The 23,262-nt window shown below is 53.9% G+C and overlaps 1 protein-coding gene across 12 annotated transcripts in view; it reads right to left on the bottom strand.

Annotated features, from left to right (window-relative positions):
• Nucleotides 1-2,846, bottom strand: part of EBF3 (EBF transcription factor 3) — a 115,014-nt gene extending 112,168 nt beyond the window's left edge. For all 12 annotated transcript variants that reach the window (XM_032423296.1, XM_032423298.1, XM_032423295.1 and 9 more), the window contains exons 1-4: nucleotides 2,713-2,846; nucleotides 2,451-2,607; nucleotides 2,027-2,090; nucleotides 1,277-1,332 (exon numbers count right to left, since the gene is read on the bottom strand). In XM_032423296.1, coding sequence (XP_032279187.1) covers nucleotides 1,277-1,332; nucleotides 2,027-2,090; nucleotides 2,451-2,607; nucleotides 2,713-2,846 — 411 coding nt within the window. The remainder of the gene's footprint in view (nucleotides 1-1,276; nucleotides 1,333-2,026; nucleotides 2,091-2,450; nucleotides 2,608-2,712) is intronic.
• Between the last annotated feature and the right edge of the window lie 20,416 nt (nucleotides 2,847-23,262).

The raw sequence follows: 23,262 nt of genomic DNA on the forward strand, positions 1-23,262 counted from the left end.
CAGAGGCTTCTCTGGATCCAAGTGGAATAATTACCGAAGGGCACACGGCCTCCGTCTTTGTCAGAAACACGGTCGTCTACCTGTAAGATCTGTTCCACTCTGAGAGAAAACCACACTGTTTTACGCCGCAGACACTAAAATCCAACCCGCTTGTTGCCTAGGTAAGGACCAACTTTTAAAGGGGAAGTAAAATCCAAAAACTAATTGCTGTACACAGAGTGGGAAGCAAGCGAGCTGGGCTGCAGGAAGCACCAAGGAGTTCTTTTTCCCTTGGCTCACAATTCTTAAAGTTAGCATCAAAAATGAAGGTGCTACTTTCATTTCTAAGCCCGAAGCCCACCTTGGAAGTATATGTTAAATCAATCTGTTGGAGTGGGTTTACTGTACACATTGAACTTTCCCCTCCCCCAACACTATTTTAAGAAAATGAGGAGGGGGGTAAATTTTTACCAGGACTACACAACAACACACCACCCGGTACAAAACCAGCCAGAGACTGCACAAGGTCAGAAAGCAATGAAGCGCTTTTTCTGCACTTAATCACATTACTGATAGCCAATAGTTATCATCGGAAAAGTTGACCAAGACAGGTTAAATAATTTAATAAGGAACTGCTTGTAATTATGTTATTTACAAGGTATGACAGAGGGTGGGAGAGAGAGCAAAAGCTGCTCCCAGAGCAATGGACGGATGTGGGTGACCTCTGGAGCTGGGAGTTTGAATTATGGAGAGGGGAGGCTGAAAGGTGAAGACGCACTAGCGGAGAACAAGGTGACTTTTCACCCCAACACATTTCACTTTTAAATCCAAATCAACGTCTCGCGTTACTAGACCATCACACTGGAAAGGAGAAAAAAATGAACTAATCAAGTCCAACTCAATGGGCTTTGGAAAGGAGTTAGATGCCTTTGTTATAGAAAAAAAAAAAATCAATGAAATGATTCCAAGCAGAGAGAGAAACATTTAAAAATATATACAAGAGGGGAAGTATCCTGAAATTTCTGTCAAATATTAATTACCATAACTAATTAAGACAGAATTTTATCCCAATCACACGCCATCTGATGAAAGCATAGATGTCCTGTTCTAACGACACAACATGAACTGTTTTACCCATCGCATCATTTATTCCAATAAATATGGAATTCTCATTAGCATGTCAAGGAAACTAGATGCAAAACAACTCCACCAGTTCCGTTTGTCAGCACCCCCATCTCAACCCCAGGACAAGACAGCTGAGCAGCGCGGACTAGTGCGGAGGTTTGAACTTTCTCACCTGTTTGGTCATTGAATCTATGAGGCGAACATACAGATCCTGCTCCGTTCTGACTCCTGCAAAAAACAGGGACAAATTCTCATCAGGATTTTAGCGAGGGCACCTGGGGCACAGGAAGTCGGTAACTCAGGACCGCTGTGGGCAGTGAAGGAGCAAAACTTCGGCGTGCCCTTTAAAAGGCAAGAAAGGGAACCCCAATCACTTCTCCTTCTCTTGGTTTGTTTTCTTAATTAAGAACCTCAAGACTCTGAGGTTTGCACTGAAAGGTGCAACAAATTTGCCAGACTGAGAGCAGGCCTGGTCGCCACACCGGTGGGCCCATGCGCTCATTTATTTTTTAGAAAACAGAGAGCACCAAATGAGTGAGAGTTTGAACTCTTTCTAATGTCTCTCGAGGATTTTTTTTAAAAACTCGTGCACAGGAAGTAAGTTATGCTCCCGTTTATGGAGCTTCCCCCATCTCAATAATTAACATTAATTTGCAAAATTGAAAAAAGTCACTTAAAAGTGATGCTCTGCTGAAGCCCATATCGATCCCCCTTTTTACTTTCTGCTTCACGCCCCACCGGTTAATCATGTGAAGTGCCATCGACTTATTGATCGTTTATGTTTTGTTTTCCTTCTATGCCATGAGAAGAATTCGTGTTTACATCCATGTCATTTTAATCTCAAAATCTTTATGTCCTCTAGCCGTCTCGGGAAAGGAGCGCGAGCCCGGGCAGGGGCGGGCAGGCGGCGGCAGCCACTTACCGTTGCTGTACAGCAACTGGAGTTTATAGTGGATGCCGTTGTTGGTTTTCTCGTTGTTGGGCTCCTGAAAGGAACGATAAATAATTGCATTTAGTGGGATCGGTGTCCGGCGCGGCCACCGCGCTCGGTCCCCCTCCGCGACCGAGGCCCGTGGCCTCACACATGGCAGGAGTCCCAGCTCGGAGCGGCGCGCTGATGTCACTCTCCTGCTGGAAGCCCAGCGTCCTCCTCGCCCCGAGTAAGTCCGGGCGCGGAGAAGTTGCGCAGCCCTCGGCGGGCCCGGGCGGCCGCACGTGGCGGCGGCGGGGGCGCCTGGCGGAGCGGTCCCCGCCGCCGAGGGGGGCACTCGGGGCCACCGCGCTTGGGCACCGCCTGCCTCCCCCTTCTAGAAGGACGGAGGGCGTGACTGTGTGTTTGCACTTACTTTCTCTTTCTCCACAAAGTCCACAAAAGCGGTCCTTTCGATCTCCACCGGCTGGCCCTGCCTGTCGTAGAGCGCCAGCACGAAGTGGAAGAAATTGGACTTGCGGAGGTTGGAAGGCGGCTGCTTCTCGAAGTGCGCCCGCGCCAGCCCCACGCCGCTGCGGGAGGAAAGAGACAGCGGCCCGGTGAGGAGCGCGGCGCCGGCCGGCTGCGGGGACCCGGCGGGGCCGGGGCCAGGGCGCGCGGGGGCGGCCGGTACGTACCTCTGGGCGGCCGTGTTGGCGTCCACCACCCCCGCCGTGTGCATCCACGAGCGCACCGGGTTCATGCCGCTGCCCAGCGGCTCCTCCTTCATGGTCGTCCCCCCGCGCGGAATATTCTCCTGAATCCCAAACATGAAAACTGCTGGCGGCGGCCGCAGCTCCCGGCCGAAAGCGCTTCCGCGAGCAGCGGCGCTCGGGGCTCGGCGGCAGGCGGCTGCCCTGGCCGCGCTCGCCCTGCTCGGCGCCTGCGGTCCGGCCCGCCGCCGGCTTCAGCCCGTCCCGGGCAGGCGCGACATACACCGGCGGCCGGGCGCTCCGGACGGCCGGGGGCGCGGAAGCGGCGGCACCGGCGGCCCCGGCGGCGGCGGCGGCGCTTCGGAGGAGCAGGACGCGGTGGCCGCGGATGCGGTTGTTGTTGTTGTTGTTTGCAGGCGCGCTCAACGTGGTGTCATCCTAGCCAGGCGGCGTCCGCGGCTGCAGGACACTGCGGGATCGCCCGCTTCTGGCGCGGCCCGCCTGCTCCAAAGACAAATAAACGGGGCAGTGAGTGCCGCGGCGCAGTCCCGGGCGCAGGCGGGGCGCGGCGGGGCCTGGAGCGGCGCGCGCAGCGGACGGAGGCGCACAAAACTCAGCCCTCTCTCCCCGAGGAATGGACCCTTTCCCGGGAGCCAAAACTCGAAGCCCCCGGGAGCGGCGCTGTCAGAGGGTGACGTCGGGGGGCGGCGCCTGCGCCATATATGGGAGCGGCCGCCCCTCGCCGCGCCCCTCGCCGCCGCCGCCGCCGCCGCGCTCGCTGACTGACTGCCTGACGGCGCCGCGAGCCGGCCCGAGCCCCGCGAGCCCCGCGAGCCCCGCCGCCACCGAGCGCCACCGAGCGCCGCCGCCGCCGCCCCCAGCCACGCTCCGCGGCTCCTCGCGCCCACCCGCAGCCCAGGAAGTTACTACTCGCCCAAATAAATCTCGAAATGAAACAAACAGCCTCTGCACGATTGCCGCTCGGCCCCCTGAATACCTCCTCCCCAAATCAGCCACACGGTCAAAACACTGTAGGGAGGAGGGGGTAAAGTGCCCAGACGCCCCCAAGTTGCCCAAACGCACGCAACAAACGCAAAGGGCCTCAGCTCGCCCTGGGGCGGCCCAAAGGGGAAAAGTGGGAAGAAGCACGCAGGCCGCAGGGAGGGGGCTGAAGGGGCAAGCAACCGACAGGGGATGGGGAGGGGGGGCGGTGGAGAGGGCAGGGCTCCCTCGCCAAGGCGGGGCGCGCAGCCCAGCCTGGTTTCTAAACAGACCTAAGGCTGCTGGGGGGCCGGTCTGCCCCGGTCTGGGCCTCGCCGGGCGCCGGTGTTTTCTGCCCTGGCGGAGGCCGCCGAGTGCCGGGCTGAGGACCCACGTCGGAGGCGGGCCCTGCCAGATGCTCTCTCTTTCCCGGTGGCCACGGGAGACCCGGTCCCCCGGCCTGTGCTTAAACGCGGCGAGTGACAAAGAAGGCTCCGGGCTCTCCGGACGGACAGGAAGCGCGCCCGGCCTCTCCGGCGACCCGGAGCCGGGGGTCCGGCTGCGCGCCCTGCTCGGTAGCTAGACCTCCCCGGCGCCAGCGTCTCTAAAAGCCGAGCGGACGCCGCGGGCGCTGGGGTCCTGCCCTCAGTGCCGCCGGGCCCGGGTGAGCGCGCGGCGCGCAGCTTCCCGACCTGGTTTCGAGGAATCGGGAGGGCAGCAGGGCACGGGCAACGCGTGGGCCCGGCGGCAGAGCTCCTGCAGCGGGGACTCGGAACCCAGGCGCGCTGCCCGCCCAAAGGACGTCTGCACGACACGGAGCAGAGACCCAGGGGACGCCTAGGAGCTGTCCCGGCACTTCCCTGCCGAGAGAAAGCAGGCCCTTTCGATTAAAACAAAACCAAAACAGGTTTCAGGGTGCAAGTGTGTCGCAGGGCACCCCTTTCCTGGCCGGTATGGGGTGGCACTCTCTTTTTCCATGAATTGGCAGTGTGTGTACGTTAATATTTTAATTATTCGGGAAAAATCAAAGTCCGATTTACGTTATCTGGGGACCCCCACGCCTCTTGGAAGGGGTGAGAAAAAAAAAAAAAGATGTGTTGGAAAGCAATCTATTTTGCTGGTGTTGGGGGTTAATGACTATTGCCAAAGATAAGTGAATTATCAAAGCTGTTGCGCCAGTCCCATCTCAAAATCCATTACGGTGCCGGCCGTCTAATTAAATACGTAAGTATAATAAAATCATATTTTATGACTATTTGAGGGTAATGAGATTAGTCTTTAGAAGCGATCGCCACATATTAAAGATGCCACTGTCTATAGAATGTTAATAACCTTAAATCAAAGTGTATGGAAACTATTCACGATAAATTAAAAGAAAATTTCTGTATTCCTAGTAAGCCCAGAGCTTTCCACCTACCTCAGACTGAGTGGGGAAAGGAACACTTTCTTCATGGAGGGACGACGCAAAATAAAGTTGGCCATAGGTGTAGGGTGGGGTTGAGAAATTGCTTTGTGTCTGCGTGTTTAGCTGCTTCGGGGGCTCACGCAGGGCGAGCGGCCAGGCAAACGTTATTGTCAGAATATGCAAAGTACCTTTTCGGGAAAGATGAAGTTGGAAATAGGAAACAATGCTTCCTTTGTAGCACACTTCCTAAAATGCCCAGCCCGCCTTGGAGGTGCCCCCTTCCTTGAGCTAACGAAAGTATCATGCTTAAAATCATTTACAGTATCTTTAATTCAGATTACACGCGCCAAGGCGATTTAAATCTGATTACCAAATTAGAAGGTTTAAAAACAAATCCTTCTAAATCTGATACTGTTGACTAAAGAGGGGAAAGAAGTTCTATAAGCCCATCACATAAGGTAACGATCCTGCCCCAGAAAGAAAAGGGGTTTTAAACCTTTTTGACAACAAATGCAGCTGCCCCACTATTTTGGACGATATTAAGCGAAAATGAATGCAAATCTGTGTTCAGCAGCCATCTGGCCCGAAATGGGGGAATCAGCTGCTCTCACAACAGGCTCGGAGGCTGAATCCATTTCAGCTCATTTTCTAGATCATCTGGTCCCGCACCCAAAGCGTGGAAAATACGGTCTTTATCATTCACCAACTTTATCTTTTTTGTCACTCCACTGCTGGCTCTGAGCTGCGGGCACAAGGACTGCCTGACCGGGCCGGGTCTCCACCCGGGCCTGCTGGGGAGCAGCCTGGGAGGGCAACCCCTCACCCCCCACCTCACCCTACCCCAGATTTTCGCTTTAAAGAAGGGGGAACAGCAGCGGAGAGGAGACAGGGACAGTGCACCCAGGCTGGGGAGGAGGAAGGGGACTGCAGGTCAATTCCTGGATGCCCTGAGAGATGCTGGGAGCGCTTCCCAGCGCCGGCCTCCTCCCTCTGGAGTCCTGCTCCCGCCTCTCTCCCTTTCTGGGGAACTAGGGGCGCTCAGCGCCCAGGAAGGGGAAGCAGGGGGGTGGGGAGTGGAGGGGGGGTGGAGAGACAGGCTGACACTTTGGAAGTTGCGCAGGCAGGGCCGCTGGTCCAGCCTCCGCTCCCAGAGCGCTCCCAGGGGCCAGACAGACGCCCAGGGGCCGGTCCGGGCGGGGCCGGACCTTCGTTGGGAGCCCCGCGGGCCGCGACGGCGAAGGCGACCGCTCAGGGCCCCGCGCTCAACGCGATTTGCACGGGTGGCCCTTGCGCCGCCGCCGCCTCTCCGCCGCCGCCGCCGCCTCCTCCTCGGAGGGTGGGAAGTATTCCTTTTGTGCGGATTTACGGGGAGAGGCTTCAATGAGCCCCCTCACATTTGCATTTAAATAGCGGCATCAAGCGCTTCGCGTGCCACACACCAGTGGGCTCCCAGATGTCACGCCGGAGTCAGTCAGATGGCCAGTGCCCAGCTGTCCTCCCCACGTCGTGCCGGAGCAGGCAGTGACCTTAAAGAGACAGCGCCCGCCGCCCCTGGAGCCCTGTTCGGGGAGCGGCGTGCAGAGCGCAGGGCAGAGGCGGCGCTTGGCCGCTGACCCGCGGCACCACCCGAGGCCCAGCCGGGCGGTACGACCGACCGGGCAGCGTCCGCACCCAGGCCCAGCCCGGCTTCCCTGCTCGCGGTGCAGCGCCCAGTGCCCCGGCCGCCGCGCGCGCCCAGCCCCTCCGCCCGCGTCCCCTACCCACCCGGGGAGGGCGAGGGGCCGTTCCGCGAGCGCCAGGCGTGAGCGTCCCCCTGGTACCTCCCCAGTCCCGGGACCTCCACTGTTGCGTGGTGCAAGGCCTGGAGAGCGGGAGGCGAGCTGGTGCCAGTCTCAGAGTCATCCAGAAACTTGGACCAAGTTGGGGTCCCAGGGAGTGAGGCCAGCCGCGGAGCCCGCACCGGCCCAACGCTCAGGGTACTTTGTGAACACCCCATCTCACTCGCGGCCCACTCCGGGGAGCCAGCCGACCTCCCTACCAGCCTTCCAAAGAGTAATGAACTGCATTTCCGGCGTTGAGAAGCCCGGGCACTGTGTTCCTGGAAGCCGAGCCCCCTGAGGCATCGGGGGCGCGCGGGCGCGTCCAGGCGCGGCGCCCTCGAAGGGCTCGTGGCCTCAGGCCCAGGCTGCGCGCCATGACACTCAGCCCTCGAGAAAGGGTTAGAAGCCGATGCGCCAAAGGCCCGCAGTTCGCGTTCCCGCCGCCAGTGCCGAGTTGCAGGCGCGGCCCGCCCCCACGTCCTCCGCGCCCGGAGGTCACGCTCGGCCTGCACCCGCTACCCGGCCTCCAGCCCCACTCCGGCTCCGGCTCCGGCTCAGGACCCGGCGCTGCGCACAGGCAGGGGCCTGGGAAAGAACCCGAAATTGGAGAGCCAGACAGACCTTGGGCCCCGGCGGGAAGGAGGCCACAGGGGCCGGGAGGGCCAGAGAATAGGGAAATCCTGGGAAGACACACCTGGAAAGTCCCGTGAACTGCGGGATAGGGTGGAACAGCCATGCACTCGCAGACCCTGCCCACCGCGAGTCAGTGTCACGCGGCCCCTGAGTGCGTCCAGGGCTGGGACCTGTGCTGCGGGGTCACGCTCACCGGTGGGCCGCGGGAGGCCGGGGAGGTAAGGGCTCCCGTCTCGGGCCACCCCATCCTATTAAACTGCGCACAAAGGAGGCCGGGCCAGGTTTGGGTGGGTTTTCCAGGGCCAGAGAGAGCGCCTTCGCCATCCCAGGGCAGAGACAGAAGCCGCGGGGCCCTCGGGAGTCATGTGGAGAGCTGAATCCAAGCCAGGCCGCGCGGCCCGCCTGCCCTCGGAGGCAAGTAACCGGGCACCTCGCCCAGGACACACGGGGCGCCCCAACGGGTTCCTCTTGCCTCTGCTAGAAGGGGGGAGGCCTGGCTGGATTCACAGGTAAAAAGTGAACACTGAAGGGTCTCAGACCCCGGTTCTCTGCATCACCCCCCGCCCCATTCGTCATCCTGTAAGGTTAACGATGGTGAAGCCCGACCCCTGAGTACCGAAAAAGGCTCAATTCTCCAAGCTAGAATATGCAGGCGCCTCCTGTCTAAGCGGCCAAGTTTGACAAACAGCGCCTCCTGGGGTGGGGAGAGCAGTGTCGCCGCGCAGCCGAGAGCCAAGCCGCCGAGGCTTCCACCTACCCCAGGGCAGGTGGCTGCCGAGGCTCCCTGCCCGGCCTACCAGCTGCGCCGCGGCTCCTGCGCATCCCGCGCACCTAGGCCCCGCTGACCCCGTGAACCTAGGAGCGCGCGGAAACGTCCACCCAACGCCTGGTCCTGACTGCCGCCCACGTGTGTCTGCAAAATCCAGGCCGAGCCCGGCACCCGCGCCAAGGCCAGGGCAATGAGCGCCGCGCCCACGCCCTTGCTGACGAGAAACGTGCGCTCCAAGTGCCCAACCCGCGGGGGACAGCGGATGAGACCCGGAATTCTCTCGACCCTCTCCCTGGAAAACCCAGAGCTCTCCAAGCTGGGCGGAAAACGCCGGGGCGCACCTCGGTTCCTGCTGCGTGCGAAATTAGAAAGGAAACAGTTAATTACTGTCTCCTTGTCCTGACTTTTCTCTGGTTCCTTCGGTCACTTTGGCTGACCCCACCATTCTGAATCTGCCCTGGGGGCTCTTCAGCCACAGCGAGAATCCCAAATCAAACACTCGCATTCTGCGAGCTGGGTTTCTCCCAACGCACCTTGCAATCTTAAAGGTTGCCTCTCCGCAAAAAGCTTGGGAGGAGCACCTGAGCTGGGAAAGACAGCTGGTGCGTGGCGGGGTCCATCGGACCCCAAAAAGGCGCAGCGATTTAACGAGCTGGAGTTTCCGGAGCTGCGTTCAGCGGCGCCCTGAGGCAGTCGGGCAGGATGCGCGGGAGCCAGCGCCCAGGACGTGGATTCCGCGCCCACCCGCCCCCGCCAGTTTACAAAGCAAACTTTCCCCTGAGTAGTTTCTAGATCGAACGGCGCACAGAGTGCGCCAATCAACACCTAAACAGACCCAAACTGTAGAAACACGGATCGATCAGATAATTTCAAATATTATAATTGGCTTTAATTAAACACACTGCGTTCTAATTAACTCTGAAATTTTAGCATGCTTTGGGACACTGGTGTCTGATTTGATATTGTCAGTCCAGATGTCCTAATAAAATTCAATCCTCCACTCAAGACTTCAATATTCACTAAGAACAAAATGCAAATTAAATGTAAAACCTAAAGTATCGCCAAAGGTATAATCAAGAAAGGTGTCTCAAAACTTCTCACTTTTTATTACGCAGTAGTTAAAAAATGCAGATTACATCCTAACAAGACCTCTCCAGCACGCCATAAATCTTAACTCTTTCCTGGGAGGGGGTGGGGTGCCCTGCCACTGGCTTAAATGTAAAGGAGGGGGATAACCAGACCCCATGAAAGAATTGAGTACCCTCATCTGAAAGCTAACGGAGCGCAAAAGTTCGCCAATGAAATTCTGGCTTGAAATGGGTTTGCCAAAACCGGCAAAGGAGTTGGGGTGGTAGAGAGCCAAGGGCTGAGGGTGGACGGATTGGCATGGGATTGACGTCCTCCTCAGCAGCGACACTCGCCCACTCCTCGGCCGCACCTTAACGGGGTGTGTACACATCCGTTCCTGTGCGCAAAAATGGGTTGGTGGGTGACAGCTGCCTGGCCTGGTCAGTCCGCCCGGGTAATTATCTCAGCTGTAGGGACCGCGACGACGAGGCTGGGAGGAATGGGAGAGCACACTACCCTTGGACAGAAATGTGTCAACGCCTCCTCCCTTCCCGCCTGCACAAACCCTTTCAGCCACGTTCGCGCGATTTCTAAGGGGTCCAAGCTGGCGGACGGTATTGGGCAGCGCGCGGCGGCGGGACGGCCCCTCCGGGTAAGCCGGGCGCAGGCCATGCGGGGGGTGCGCCTTTGGTGACACATTTGGCCGCGACGTGATTCTTTACCAATCCGAGGGTCTGCTAAATTTACAGCCCAGAATGAGCCCTGTTAAAAGGAAGCTATTCTCACATTAAACATGTGTATGTTTTCCATACTAATGGAGTCACTTAAAGCTGTTGCTAATTTAACTTTTTAAAAAGGCCACACTGTGGAAATTTGCATTTTCTTTAGGATATTGAAATGAAGAGAAAACTGCTGGGCGGCGAGGCTGCCCAGGGCATAGCTAGGGGCCATGCAGAAATAAAAACAGATAAAGAAAAGAAGAAAGAAAGAAACCCGCCTCTCTTCTAGACTATTAATAAGCAATTTGTCCCGCTGAAATTTACATTGCAAAGCGGAGCGCGCCGGCAGCCGAGGCGGCTGGGCGGGCGCGGGCTCGGGCGGTGCACCCGGGGCGGGGCGGGGGCAGCCTCTGGGCCGTCCTGGCCGCCCCCGGGGGTGATCTATGGGCAGCTTTGAACTTGGTGTCCTTGCCGCCGCACGACCGACCCTCGCCCGCATCCACGCGTGTCTGCACGCCAGTGCCCCGCCTGGGCCGCGCGCCCGGAGAGCGAGGACTGGGGCTGCGCGGTCGCCACCAGGCCCGCCGCAGCCAGACTGGGGTCTCTCGAAGAGAACCCCTCCGCTCGCAGGAACGTCCCGGGCTCACTGACCCCCATCCGCCCCCAAAACGCTGACCAGGCCTTAAATTTAAAATGCCAACAATAAGCTTCCTTTTTTTCCTGCCGAGCCGTGCTGCCCTGGCCCAAGTCAACTGCAAGTGCGGAGCCCCGCGCTCCGCGCCCACCCCGCGCCCCCGCCTGCTCCCCCCCCCCGCGCGCGCCCGGCGCAGCGCGGCTCCCGAACCTAGCGTGGGGCCAGGGCGCCATCTACGGGCGCCGCGCGGCTCCGGGCGCCGCCGCCGCCTCCCGCCGGCCTTGCAGAGCCCGCTCCTCCTCCCGCCGCCGCCCGCGCTCGCCCCGCGCCGGCTCCGCCAGGCCTGCCACTTACCGCAATTACGCGACGCTCCCCGTGCCGTTTTGCTTATGAAACATGGATTGCTAGTCATGCGAACTTTTAAGCACTGTATTAAAACTTTCGAAATGAAGGCGCTCTCCTGCCGCAGATTTTTAGGCACGATTAAAAGATATGAAATGTAAAGATAATGCAATTTGATTTGTTAGTCTAACTGCGATTTGAGACTTGATGTCCCCAAAGACCAGGCGAGTTTTCCCCTTTATTTATTTTTATTAAAACATCAATCTACGCTGGAGCTGGGTGAACTCGGTTTCACCTGGAGAACATAAAATTCTCCATACCAGAGAAATAAGCACCTTTCATAAATCAGCGGTATTCCTGACACATCGATCAATTTTTGGTTGTTAATCCGAAAGGAGGAGTTTTAATTGCTTCCTGCGTTCTCTTCCAGGCACCTCGGCATTTCGACCTTTCCCTCCCTCCCTCCAAGGGTCTCACTTTTGTATGGAGGGGAGGGGCGGGGACTGAAAAATCCCGGGTCCTTCTACTAAACCCCGGGAACCCCCAATCTCCGCCTGCGCCCGTGCGCGCCTCCCCCGCGCCGAGGGCCCGCCGCCCGCGCTCACCTCCCCGCTGTCGGGCCAGGAGGAGCGCAGGCAGAGCCCCCCCAGAGCCCGAGGGGCTGCCCAGGCAGTGCTTGCCGGCCGACAAAACGCTGCCAGGACGCTGCGCAAAAGTTCACTGCAAGGCCAGGCCCAGAGCGCCGCCCAAGGTCCCGGGCTCCCGCAGCCCCAACCCCGCCGCGCGCGCCTCCGCCAATGCCCCCGACCGCGCCCCCCGCGGGCGAGCAGAGCGCACCCGGGATGGGGGATGGCGCAGTCGGCGCAGCCTGGCCCCCCTGCGCCCAGCGCCCGGCCCGCGGCGCGCCAAGTTCAACTTTGGTGGCCGGTGGCCTCTGGGGGCCGCAGGCTGGGGCCGGGAGCCCCCGACGGGACCGCGAGCAGTCCCCGCGCGCTTACCTGCGCCGCTCATTCGACGGGCGTCGCGGGGCGCCCTGGCCGCGAGGTGGCGGCGGCGCCAGCGGCGGGCCGGGAGGGTGTGCGGCCCGGCGCCTTCCCACGTTCCCACTTCCCACCCTCCCGGGAGAGCCCACGGGCCCGGCCGCGAGCGCGTCAGTGCGCACGCGCCGCGCTGCCTTCCACCGCGGGAGGCGGCGGCGCGGCGGGCGGGGGCCGGGCGGGGGCGCAAGAAGGTGCCCGCAGGCGGCCCCGCGGCCCGCCCGCCGCCGTGCCCCCGGGCCGCAGCTGCGCCCCACTCTCGCCACCGTGAGGAGGGACCTCCAGGGCGCCCCAGTGGGCCGGGCGCGGGGCCCCCACGGGGAGGCCTTTCGCTAGGCCCGGAGGCCCGCTCCTTCTTCCAGGGCCCAATGGCTTTGGTGACCCCTGGCCAAGAGAGCGCGCCAAACCCGGGGAGTGGCTCCCCGGCGTAGACACCTGTCCCTAAGCGCGTATCCCAGGCTCGGGTTGGCCCGAAGCCGTCGGTGTAGACTCGTGCACTCTCCCAAACAGAGGATGGCGCGGGTCCGCCTGGGCCTTTTTTTGGTAATGCTGGGTGAGGGGACAGCTTCCTTGGAGTCTGGATGCTAAGAATCTAGTGGGAAGCGCTCAACTGCCAGGCGGTTACAGTGAAATGGGGCCAGGCAAGAGCTCTCCCACAAAGAGAGGAGGGCTGGGATTCTCCCGATAAAGCCACTGTGCAAAAGAATAGAATAGATACCTGGTCCCATGAGCTGAGTGTGGCGTTCAGGGCAACGTCAGCTGACTCCGCCGCCCCTGGGAGAGAATGAGGCCAAGCGGCCTTGACCACCACACTCTGCCTTTGGTGTCACCCAGGAAATGACCAGATGTGGGACCTTTGCCATTAACATCTGGAGCTGCTGCTGAAGGCAAGAACAGGGGTCTGGCGCGCGTGTCCGCATCCCTGACCCGCTGGCTGGCTGGCCCTTGGGTTGGAAGAAGCTGACTTTTAACCAAGGTGGCTGGCTCCAGGCCCTGTGTCCCTACAGTGACTGCTTATTTTTATAGTATACCCCTTTGCTGAGAACCTAGTACTATCTCTTACTAATTCTTATCTACCTGCTTCCTCAAGACCTAAGTGCAATGTAGATCCCCAGATAAAGACGACTTTCGTGTAGCCAAGTTTGTCTTCAAAAACAGAAAGCACCAGCGGGTCAGAATTGGACTTTCACCATCAACAATGCATTGCTTTTCTCCCCTGTTTCTTGCTCCTAGATTTGTTTTGTTCTCTTTATTTCAACCTTTTGTAGTGAAAGTTAAATGTGCTGAATCATGAAATCTTACTGGAAGGGAAAAGTTATTTTTGGCCATTTATTTAGTAAAAAGCACTCTAGAGAATGCAACCCAGAAATGTACTTTATTATGATAGCTTAATGTAAGAAAAGAACTAAATAAGGAATATTTCCCCTTTGTCATCTTCACTTGGGAATCATTTTTAATGTGAGCCAGCATGAAACCATTTAAGCAATATGGAATATTTTAAGATATAAAATTACCCATGTTTTTAATAGCAGCTCACATGTATTGAATGTTATGTGCTGGGCACCCGAGACAGGTGGGAAAGTTGAAGGACACGTCCTGGTCATACTACCAGAAAGCTGGGACTCCAACCCCGCTGCTGGACTCCAGAACTCCAGCCATGATGTGGTTCAGCCACATGTGCCTTCAGAGGCGAAGGACTGGGAGGTTAGGTGTCTTAAAGTCACTCTGCATGCATGGAGCCCTGAAATGGCCTTTGCTAAGTGTGCCCAGGTAGGATGTGGAATGACAAGAAAGAGGCTAAGGGGATGGGTAGGATCCCTCTAATGTTGGGTTGGTGACCCTTCCTTCTCCAACCCTCCTCCTCTGCAATCTTACCTGCCCTCCAAAGGTGCCACCCTGGGCCTCCTTTCTCCAAATGCTCCTAGAGAATGGAGACCTGGCCTTACTCTTGGTAGATCCTCGAGGATTTCTTTTTCTTTTTTTTTTTTTTTACGGGAATGAGAAATGAATGGAGAACATTTAGTCATGTAGGTAATTGTTCCTGGTCAAAGGCCTGGGAGAGGAATGGCACTGGTGACATAAGTTCATGAAGGAAATGACATAATCAGATGGGACAGTTTGAGAAAACCCATCACTGTTATGGGAAAGAGCTTGGCCATTGACCCGTTGACAGGAGACCCGTGACCTTACCTCCGTGTACATATAACAGCGCAGAGTTATCCTTTAGTAGGAATAATCACTGACTTTCTCCATGCCTCACTTATGGGATACGGTGATTGCTGCCCCCTTCGCTGCCCTCCTTTGTCCCACAAATATTCATGTATGCTGGGTCAGGCTGTGCTCAGTAGTGAGCAAGGCCCTGCTCTCATGGTGCTTGAGGGCCAGCCTGTGGAGTGCGAGGACGCAGCTCTGAGATGTTTGCAGCAGGAAAGGCTTCGGTACATCTAACAGGCACATAAAAATCAATGTCCATCTCATCATCTGTCATTGTCCACATGTGTATGATCTGTCACTGGCCTCTGTACCCAGAAACAAATTCACAAACATCAATATTCAAACCTGTTTCAATATTTACTTTTATCTCTTTGTCCATAAGAAGCAATGTGCCTTGTGGTCCCTACTAACCAGCCAACATTCTAAGTGTGAGGCGAGGTGGGACTTTCCCGATGCCAAATTAGCACTAGCCCAAGGGTGCAGAGGAATGGAGGGGCCCCAGTGCAGAAATTCAGCGGAGGTGAAACTTGGTCACCTAATCCAGAAGTGAGAACTTAATCCTGGGCATTTTCAGAGGACAAAGGGTCTCAGCGATTCTTTGCTTTATCTGCTGACCTACCGCATGAAACACATCTGTATGTGGGTCCCCGTGGGGATTCCTGAACTTGGGGCTCACCCATTCTCTTCAGCTGTTGATGAGCTCCTAGCAAGGAGCTGGACACAGCATGCGGGATCAGCAAATAATTGTTGAATTCATACAGATGTGATTCAACCTTAGAGACATGGTATTGTGGAAAGTTTCACACACACACCCAAGTTGATAGACCAGGAAGACAAAATTGGCTCTTCTGCTCAGAACATTGTAGTCCCTCCACATTTCTTCTTGCCTGTAAGGAAAAAAATATTTTAATTAAAATGGCAACTGAGGGCGCCTGGGTGGCTCAGTTGGTTAAGCAACTGCCTTCGGCTCAGGTCATGATCCCGGAGTCCTGGGATCGAGTCCCGCATCGGGCTCCCTGCTCAGCGGGGGGTCTGCTTCTCCCTCTGACCCTCTCCCCTCTCATGCTGTTTCTCGCTCTCTCTCTCAAATAAATAAATAAATAAAAATCTTAAAAAAAAATAAAATAAAAATAAAAATAAAAAAAAAAATAAAATGGCAACTGATTTGGTCAAATATGCCATGACCTGCTTCGTGACATTTTTGCTCTTGCATTCCAGCGGAGTAACCTGGGTGAGAGTAACAAAGGAAACCACCCGCTGTCCACAGAAGCCAGCCAGGAAAAGCCACTTGTGGGATGCAGGTGGGGGTGGGAAGTGAGACCTGGGCAGTGGCGAGCAGCCATCCATGTGATAACAAGCCAGGCCAGGGGTGATGGGAACCAGCTTCCTAGGGCCTTTTGTGTTGGCCTGGGATGGTGGTTCTAGGCTGAGACCCACCTCTCCAGTTTGTGGAGATGGCAGACCGCTTTCCCGAGACTCGATTCAAGCAACTTGATTCAAGACTGTTTTCAAGGTGTGAAGGGAGGCATTCGGGGTGACCCTGCGAGATACCCTGGCCCTCCGCATTCAAGGGAATATGATGGCGGTTCTGTCCTACAATCATTCATGAAGAGAAATCCTAGGGTTGTTCTAGGCCCATAAAACATAATATTTGAGAAAGAAAGACTGAGATGCATATGTTGATGGGAAAAAAAATCCTGTGATCATTGAGGCCTGTTTTCACCCTAACATATGTATATCCAACTCTTTATTTTTTCAGTATAGGCCTCTATATTTTCATTTCTCATTCTTCTATTGACCTAAAGCCTTGAAAGTCAACTCTTTTAAACCTATGACATGTGAATTACACCTCAGTTCAGAAGAACACTTTAATCTAAATACAGCAGCTGGTGCACGAAATGGTTGCCTGAGGCAGGGACTTGCATGCAGGTAGTTCGCCCAGAAGAGCTGGGAAGGGAGTAGGGAGGCAGGGAGGATACGGAGGCTAAGCAGAAGATGGCCTGGCTGTGTGACCCTGCAGACCTTCCCATCACAAAGTGGAGCCAATCCCCTTGCCCACCCTTTGATTTTGAGTTGGGCTGCATGACTTGCCTCGGCCTCTGGAGGTTAGCTGTCGTGTGGGATGTCCCCACTTCTGCTTTTCGTGCCTCTGTCTTCACTGTAGGAACAGACCCAACCAGCGACTATTATGGAATGGACATGTGGCACGGAGCCCAGTGGCCCCGCCAAGGCCGTCCCGGACCAGCCGGCAGCCAGCTGACCCACAACAGGGGAGAGAGCCCACCAGGATCAGCAGAGCCATCCAGCCAAACCACGGCAGGAGGCAGATGTGTGAGAGCCCAACCCACACCAGAGTCACCTCTCTGCTGTGGCGTAGGGTGGCTGGTTATGCAGCATTATGTCACATAACCCAGAAGATGGCTTCGGTCTGGTCCCTCGAGACACTCAGAGTGTAAGTTAGTCTCACGGTTCTCCTGCCCAAGGTGAGGGAGCAGGCCTTTCAGACTCCTGCGGCCAGTCGTCCCTGGCTAAAAGGCTCCCTGGGGAGCCATGACTTCTCTGACCCTTCCAACCTGCTCGGCCCGTAGCAAAGCTTCATATTCATTGACACTTTGGAGTCCATTGCAAAATCTACTTGGTGAAGAAGCTCAGATGCTCAAGACCTGGGAAATGAACAGAATTTCTAATATCCAGTGATCATGCCAAGATTGGAGAGGTAGGGCAAGCAGTGTTCTAGCTTTCTTTTCCTTGCGCATTAAGAAGAGAGAACAAGGGGCACCTGGGTGGCTCAGTCGGTTGTGGAAGCGTCTGCCTTCAACTCAGGTCATGATCCCAGGGTCCTGGGATCGAGCCCCATGTCGGGTTCTCCACTCAGCCAGGAGTGTGCTTCTCCCTCTCTTCCCTGCTTGTGCTCTCTCTTGCTATCTCTGTCCCTCTCTCTCAAATAAATAAGTAAAACCTTAAAAAAAAAAAAAAAAAAAAAAAAAGAGAGAACAAGCCATGCACCCAGGACTCAAAGAAAGTGACGTCAGGTGTTCTGGCAAGGACCCAGTCAAGCCCACCCAGACATCTGACCTACAGAACTGTGAGATAGTAAATGGGTGTTTTTTAAACCACTAAATTCGTGGCAATTTATTACAGCAACAACAGACAAGGAACACACCCACCTTTGCTGCCTGGAGGCCGATGCTCATCGCTTAAGCTGTGTGTCGGTCAGTTGGCCGTGGTGGTGCTGCTCACCTTCCCCAGTACAGTCACATAAACAGCAGTCATGCTTCCTCGCACGTGCACCTGCAGGTTGGCTGGGGCAGCTGTGTGATCTGGGCCCTGCTGCTTGCATACAGCTAGGTGTGGCTTCAGACCGCAAGTTCTGTTCAGGTCAGCTCTGCATGTCTCTCATCTTCTGGGACCAGCCAGCCCTGGGCATGTGCTTCTCAGGGAGGGGAAGAATTGGGACAGGAACTGACAGAAGAACCCTGAGAAGCGTGTGTGGACTCCAAGTCCTTTGGTGCTGGAGCCCTGAGAAGGACAGGCACATTCTCCTGGGTCCTGGGCTCCTTTGTCCCTCATCCCATACCCTCCAGTAGGCATACAAAGCCAGCTCTGGCCTTCAGAGGGGCCAACCCCCCAAATGTGGTTTGATCTCTAGAGATGGAGGCCCCTGGCTCTGTCCTGCCTGGACTTGTATCTCCTCTTGCAGCCTGTGACTTCACCCCAGACTTTATCCCTGCACCTTACCTGCAGAGGCCCCCCTCCAGCAGCTAGGCATGCCCCATGAAAGAGAGAAGGACCAGCAAGTGGGCTTGGGGCCAAGGCAGGATGCCCTGCAAGGATGGGCCCCAGAGTAAGCAGGCAGAGCAAAGAGTTTGGCCTCCAAAGAAAGGTCTGGACTTTGTCTTGGTGATAGGACAAAGTGATAGGAGTGTCTTTGTTACTCATGAGCCCTCACCACATCTGATAGTTTGTGCTAACGGGATGACTAAGGTAGGTGCTGGCTGTGCCAGAAAAAGCAGCCATGGGATTAGAGGGTGGGGGCTGGGGGCCTCAGGGTATCAGCCCAGCCTCTTGGGGGAGGGGAGCTGGAGCTGGAGCTAGAGCTGGAGCTAGAGTTCAACCACACGGGCAAATCAATCAATGGAGCATACCTGTGTAATGAAATCTCAATAACAGCTCTGGACACTGAACTCTATGGGCTTCCCTGGTTGGCAGTACTCAGTGCTTATTGTCACACATTGTGACCGGAGGGGTAACACTGTCCAGGACTCCATGGAGAAAGGAAAACCAAAGCTCTGTGTTTGGATGCCTCCCAGATTCCACTGTATGTACCTTCCCCTTTGGCTGGTTCCACTTTGATGCTTTGCCTGGAATAACTATGGGTATGATAGAGGTTACCATGAAATGAGCAGTATCTCTGACCATAAGGGCCCCCCTTCCTGATCCTGATCCAGGCAGGAGCCATAGGCTATCTCAGCAGGACTGCAGATGGGCTGGCGTGTTTTCTGGGGGCTCCTTGGCTCCCGGCTGGCCACAGGCTGCAGCAGACCCAGTCTGGAGGCCTGGACGCGCTGCCAGTACCTGGGGAAAAGGCTGCCCAGCTGCCGAGCCCTACAGTGGGGGACGGGATGCACATCAGCCCCATCAGGATGCTATGGATGATGAAGAGGCTGCAAAGGTCGAGAGGAAAGACCCCCCAGTACTCATCCCCATCTGTTCCTCCTGCTGGTTGGAGAACAGCTCCAGACAGGCCCTGTGTGTCTTGTGCTTACTGCCTCCAAACCCCCAGCACCTAGCACAGTGCTGATGGCCTCCAATTCATACACCTTCAATTTAGCAACTCTTGACTACCTTAAAAATCCCAGAGAGAGTTCAGATTGGTCTGGGATGGCTCACATAACCAGTCACAAACTAAGTATGGTGATGCCAGGAGGATGGGATCCTTTGCCAGGTCAGCATCCATCCCAAAACTGCCTGGTGAGGAGTGGACCCAAAGGAAAGGATGCAGGGCAACGAGATGAGTCCACCACAGCAACTTGGGGGTCTTGCCCCTCGATGAGCCTTGAGGTATCTTTCAATACAATTCTGTTATTCAGTTCTGGCTACAGCAGCTGCTATGGGGGGCATTTTTAGTTGTATTTCTAGGAGAGACTCTCCCCTTTCATCCTGGTATGGCCCTGTTTCTCCATGGAGTGTGAGTAGAGATGATATGTGTATCCTCTGAGTTGAGCTTTTAGGATGATGTGTGCCTTCTCCAGTCTCTTTGACCTTCCCCTGGCTGGAATCCAAGGTCTCCATGTCTCAGGGGACAGCAGAGCCACAAGCTGGAAGGAGCCTGGGCCCCTAGGTCACCACATGGAGGAAGTTTCCCCACCAAGCAAACCTTCATTGGACTGTTATGTGAGTGAGCAGTAAACTATTTTCAGCTGCTGAAATTTTGGAGCTTATTCATTTACAGCAACTAACTCATGCAATATTCATGGTGATCAGTTTTAATGGCCTAGAGAAAAAGGTGCTACCCTGGGCCAGAAAATTATGCTCTGCAAACCATAATGACTATCTGTACACTGGGAGTGATCCTGTATGTAACATTACACTGGTCCCAATCCACAGGGCATAAGGAAAGACTCAGAGGAATGTGTGACTTGGTGTCTATTGGGGGTGGCAGCGCAAAGAACAGCAGCTTATTTTTAAAAGTGGAAATTTCTATTGTTTACTTAAAATTACAAATAGTACCTGCATATAATTAACAATTTGGGAATTACAACAAAATAGGGAGACAAAAAAATGAGTCACTGGTTAACTTTTTGGAGTATTTCCATCCAGTCTTTTCAAAAAGACATTTGGAGATATATGCTTTTCTGTGACCAGGTGCATTTTGTGCACCTAAATTTTTTTTCTTAAAAATAATAACAATAAGAAATTTCTGCTTCTGGGAAGATGGAGTAGATGAACTTTTTTCTTTTCCTCCTGCTAGGTACAACTAAAAACCCTGGACCTTATATGTAAAATATACATGAGAAGACTGAAAAGTGTCAAGGAGAAGAAAGACCAGCTAGGGATCTTGAGACCCAGGGAACTACTTGATGGTGATTTTCCTGCATTTTCTTTTTGCCTCATACATCCCAGTCTTGGAGCTGACAATGTTGTCAGTCCAGACATGTCAATGGTACAGATTTTGGGGAAAAAAAAAAAAAATCCATGCTCTCTCTAGCCAAAGGACTGGGAAAGGAGCATCCTAATAAGACAGAGAACTTTCAGACTATAATTCTCTATTCCAACCAAACACCACAGAAAACCTGTGGCCCAACCCCACTCATGCCAGTAAAGACCAAGTGGGGAGCCTAGACTCCTATCCTCAAGAGGCTGTAAGGAGGTGCCCCAACAGGGTGGTGTCAGAGAAAGCCTAGTGGGGATTCGGAGCTTTCACTACCACCCAACAGTAACGAGGCTATGCCCCCCATGGTGTAAGTAGAGGCCATATGGGGAACAGTAATGAGGCACTCCCACCCATCCAGGGAGGTAGTAGTGGGCAGCCAGAACTCCCACCCCTATCCAGCAGTAATGAGGAGTCCCCCCACTGGCTGTGAATGGAGGCTGAGTGGGAAACAAGGACTTCTACCCTGTACCTGGTAGCAATGAGGTGATATTTACCCTTTCCCCTGCCAGAGCAATGCCAGATAAAGCCAGAGGTTGCTGCCTGTGTTCTCCTTTAGGATTTTGATGGACTCCTGTCTCACATTTAGGTCTTTCAACCATTTGGAGTCTACTTTTGTGTGTGGTGTAAGGACATGGTCCAGTTTCATTCTTCTGCATGTGGCTGTCCAATTTTCCCAACACCATTTGTTGAAGAGACTGTCTTGTTTCCATTGGACATTCTTTCCTGCTTTGTCAAACATAAGTTGACCATAGAGTTGAGGGTCCACTTCTGGGCTCTCTATTCTGTTCCATTGATCTATGTGTCTGTTTTTGTGCTAGTACCATACTGTCTTGATGATGACAGCTTTGTAGTAGAGCTGGAAGTCCGGAATTGTGAAGCCGCCAGCTTTGCTTTTCTTTCTCAACATTCCTCTGGCTATTCGGGGTCTTTTCTGGTTCCATACAAATTTTAGGATTATTTGTTCCATTTCTTTGAAAAAAGTGGATGTTATTTTGATGGGGATTGCATTTAATGTGTAGATTGCTCTAGGTAGCATTGACATCTTCACAATATTTGTCCTTCCAATCCATGAGCATGGAACGTTTTTCCATTTCTTTGTGTCTTCCTCAATTTGTTTCATGAGTGTTCTATAGTTTTCTGAGTACAGATCCTTTGCCTCTTTGGTTAGATTTATGCCTAGGTATCTTATGGTTTTGGGTGCAATTGTAAATGGGATCAACTCCTTAATTTCTCTTTCTTCTGTCTTGTTGTTGGTGTATAGGAATGCCACTGATTTCTGTGCATTGATTTTTATATCCTGCCACTTTACTGAATTCCTGTATGAGTTCTAGCAGTTTTGGGGTGGAGTGTTTGGGGTTTTCCACATAAAGTATCATATCATCTGCAAAGAGTGAGAGTTTGACTTCTTTGCCAATTTGGATGCCTTTTATTTCTTTTTGCTGTCTGATTGCTGTGGCTAGGACTTCTAATACTATGTTGAATAGCAGTGGTGAGAGTGGAAATCCCTGACACGTTCCTGACCTTAGGGGGAAAGCTCTCAGTTTTTCCCCATTGAGAATGATATTCGCTGTAGGTTTTTCATAGATGGCTTTTATGATATTGAGGTATGTACCCTCTATCCCTATACTCTGAAGAGTTTTGATCAAGAAAGGATGCTGTACTTTGTCAAATGCTTTTTCTGCATCTATGGAGAGGATCATATGATTCTTGTTCTTTCTTTTGTGAATGTATTGTATCATGTTGATTGATTTGCGGATGTTGAACCAACCTTGCAGCCCAGGGATAAATCCCACTTGGTCGTGGTGAATAATCCTTTTAATGTACTGTTGGATCCTATTGGCTAGTATTTTGGTGAGAATTTTGGCATCCATGTTCATCAGGGATATTGGTCTGTAATTCTCCTTTTTGATGGGGTCTTTGTCTGGTTTGGGGATCACTGTAATGGTGGCCTCATAAAACGAGTTTGGAAGTTTTTCTTCCATTTCTATTTTCTGGAACAGTTTCAGAAGAAGAGGTATTAATTCTTCTTTAAATGTTTGGTAGAATTCCCCTGGGAAGCCATCTGGCCCTGGGCTTTTGCTTTTTGGGAGATTTTTGATGACTGCCTCAATTTCCTTAGTGGTTATAGGTCTGTTCAGGTTTTCTATTTCTTCCTGGTTCAGTTTTGGTAGTTGATACATCTCTAGGAATGCATCCATTTCTTCCAAGTTATCTAATTTGCTGGCATAGAGTTGCTCATAATATGTTCTTATAATTGTATTTCTTTGGTGTTGGTTGTGATCTCTCCTCTTTCATTCATGATTTTGTTGATTTGGGTCATTTCTCTTTTCTTTTTGATAAGTCTGGCCAGGGGTTTATCAATCTTGTTAATTCTTTCAAAGAACCAACTCCTAGTTTCGTTGATCTGTTCTACTGTTCTTTTGGTTTCTATTTCATTGCTTTCTGCTCTGATCTTTATTATTTCTCTTGTCCTGCTGGGTTTAGGCTTTATTTGCTGTTCTTTCTCCAGCTCCTTTAGGTGTAGGGTTAGGTTGTGTACTTGAGACCTTTCTTGTTTCTTGAGAAAGGCTTGTATTGCTATATACTTTCCTCTTAGGACTGCCTTTGCTGAATCCCAAAGATTTTGAACAGTTGTGTTTTCATTTTCATTGGTTTCCATGAACTTTTTAAATTCTTCTTTAATTTCCTGGTTGACCCATTCATTCTTTAGTAGGATGCTCTTTAGCCTCCATGTATTTGGGTTCTTTCCGACTTTCCTC

This window comes from Phoca vitulina, unplaced genomic scaffold, assembly GCF_004348235.1.
Source record: "Phoca vitulina isolate PV1807 unplaced genomic scaffold, GSC_HSeal_1.0 scaffold28, whole genome shotgun sequence".
NCBI classification, from domain to species: Eukaryota; Metazoa; Chordata; class Mammalia; order Carnivora; family Phocidae; genus Phoca; species Phoca vitulina.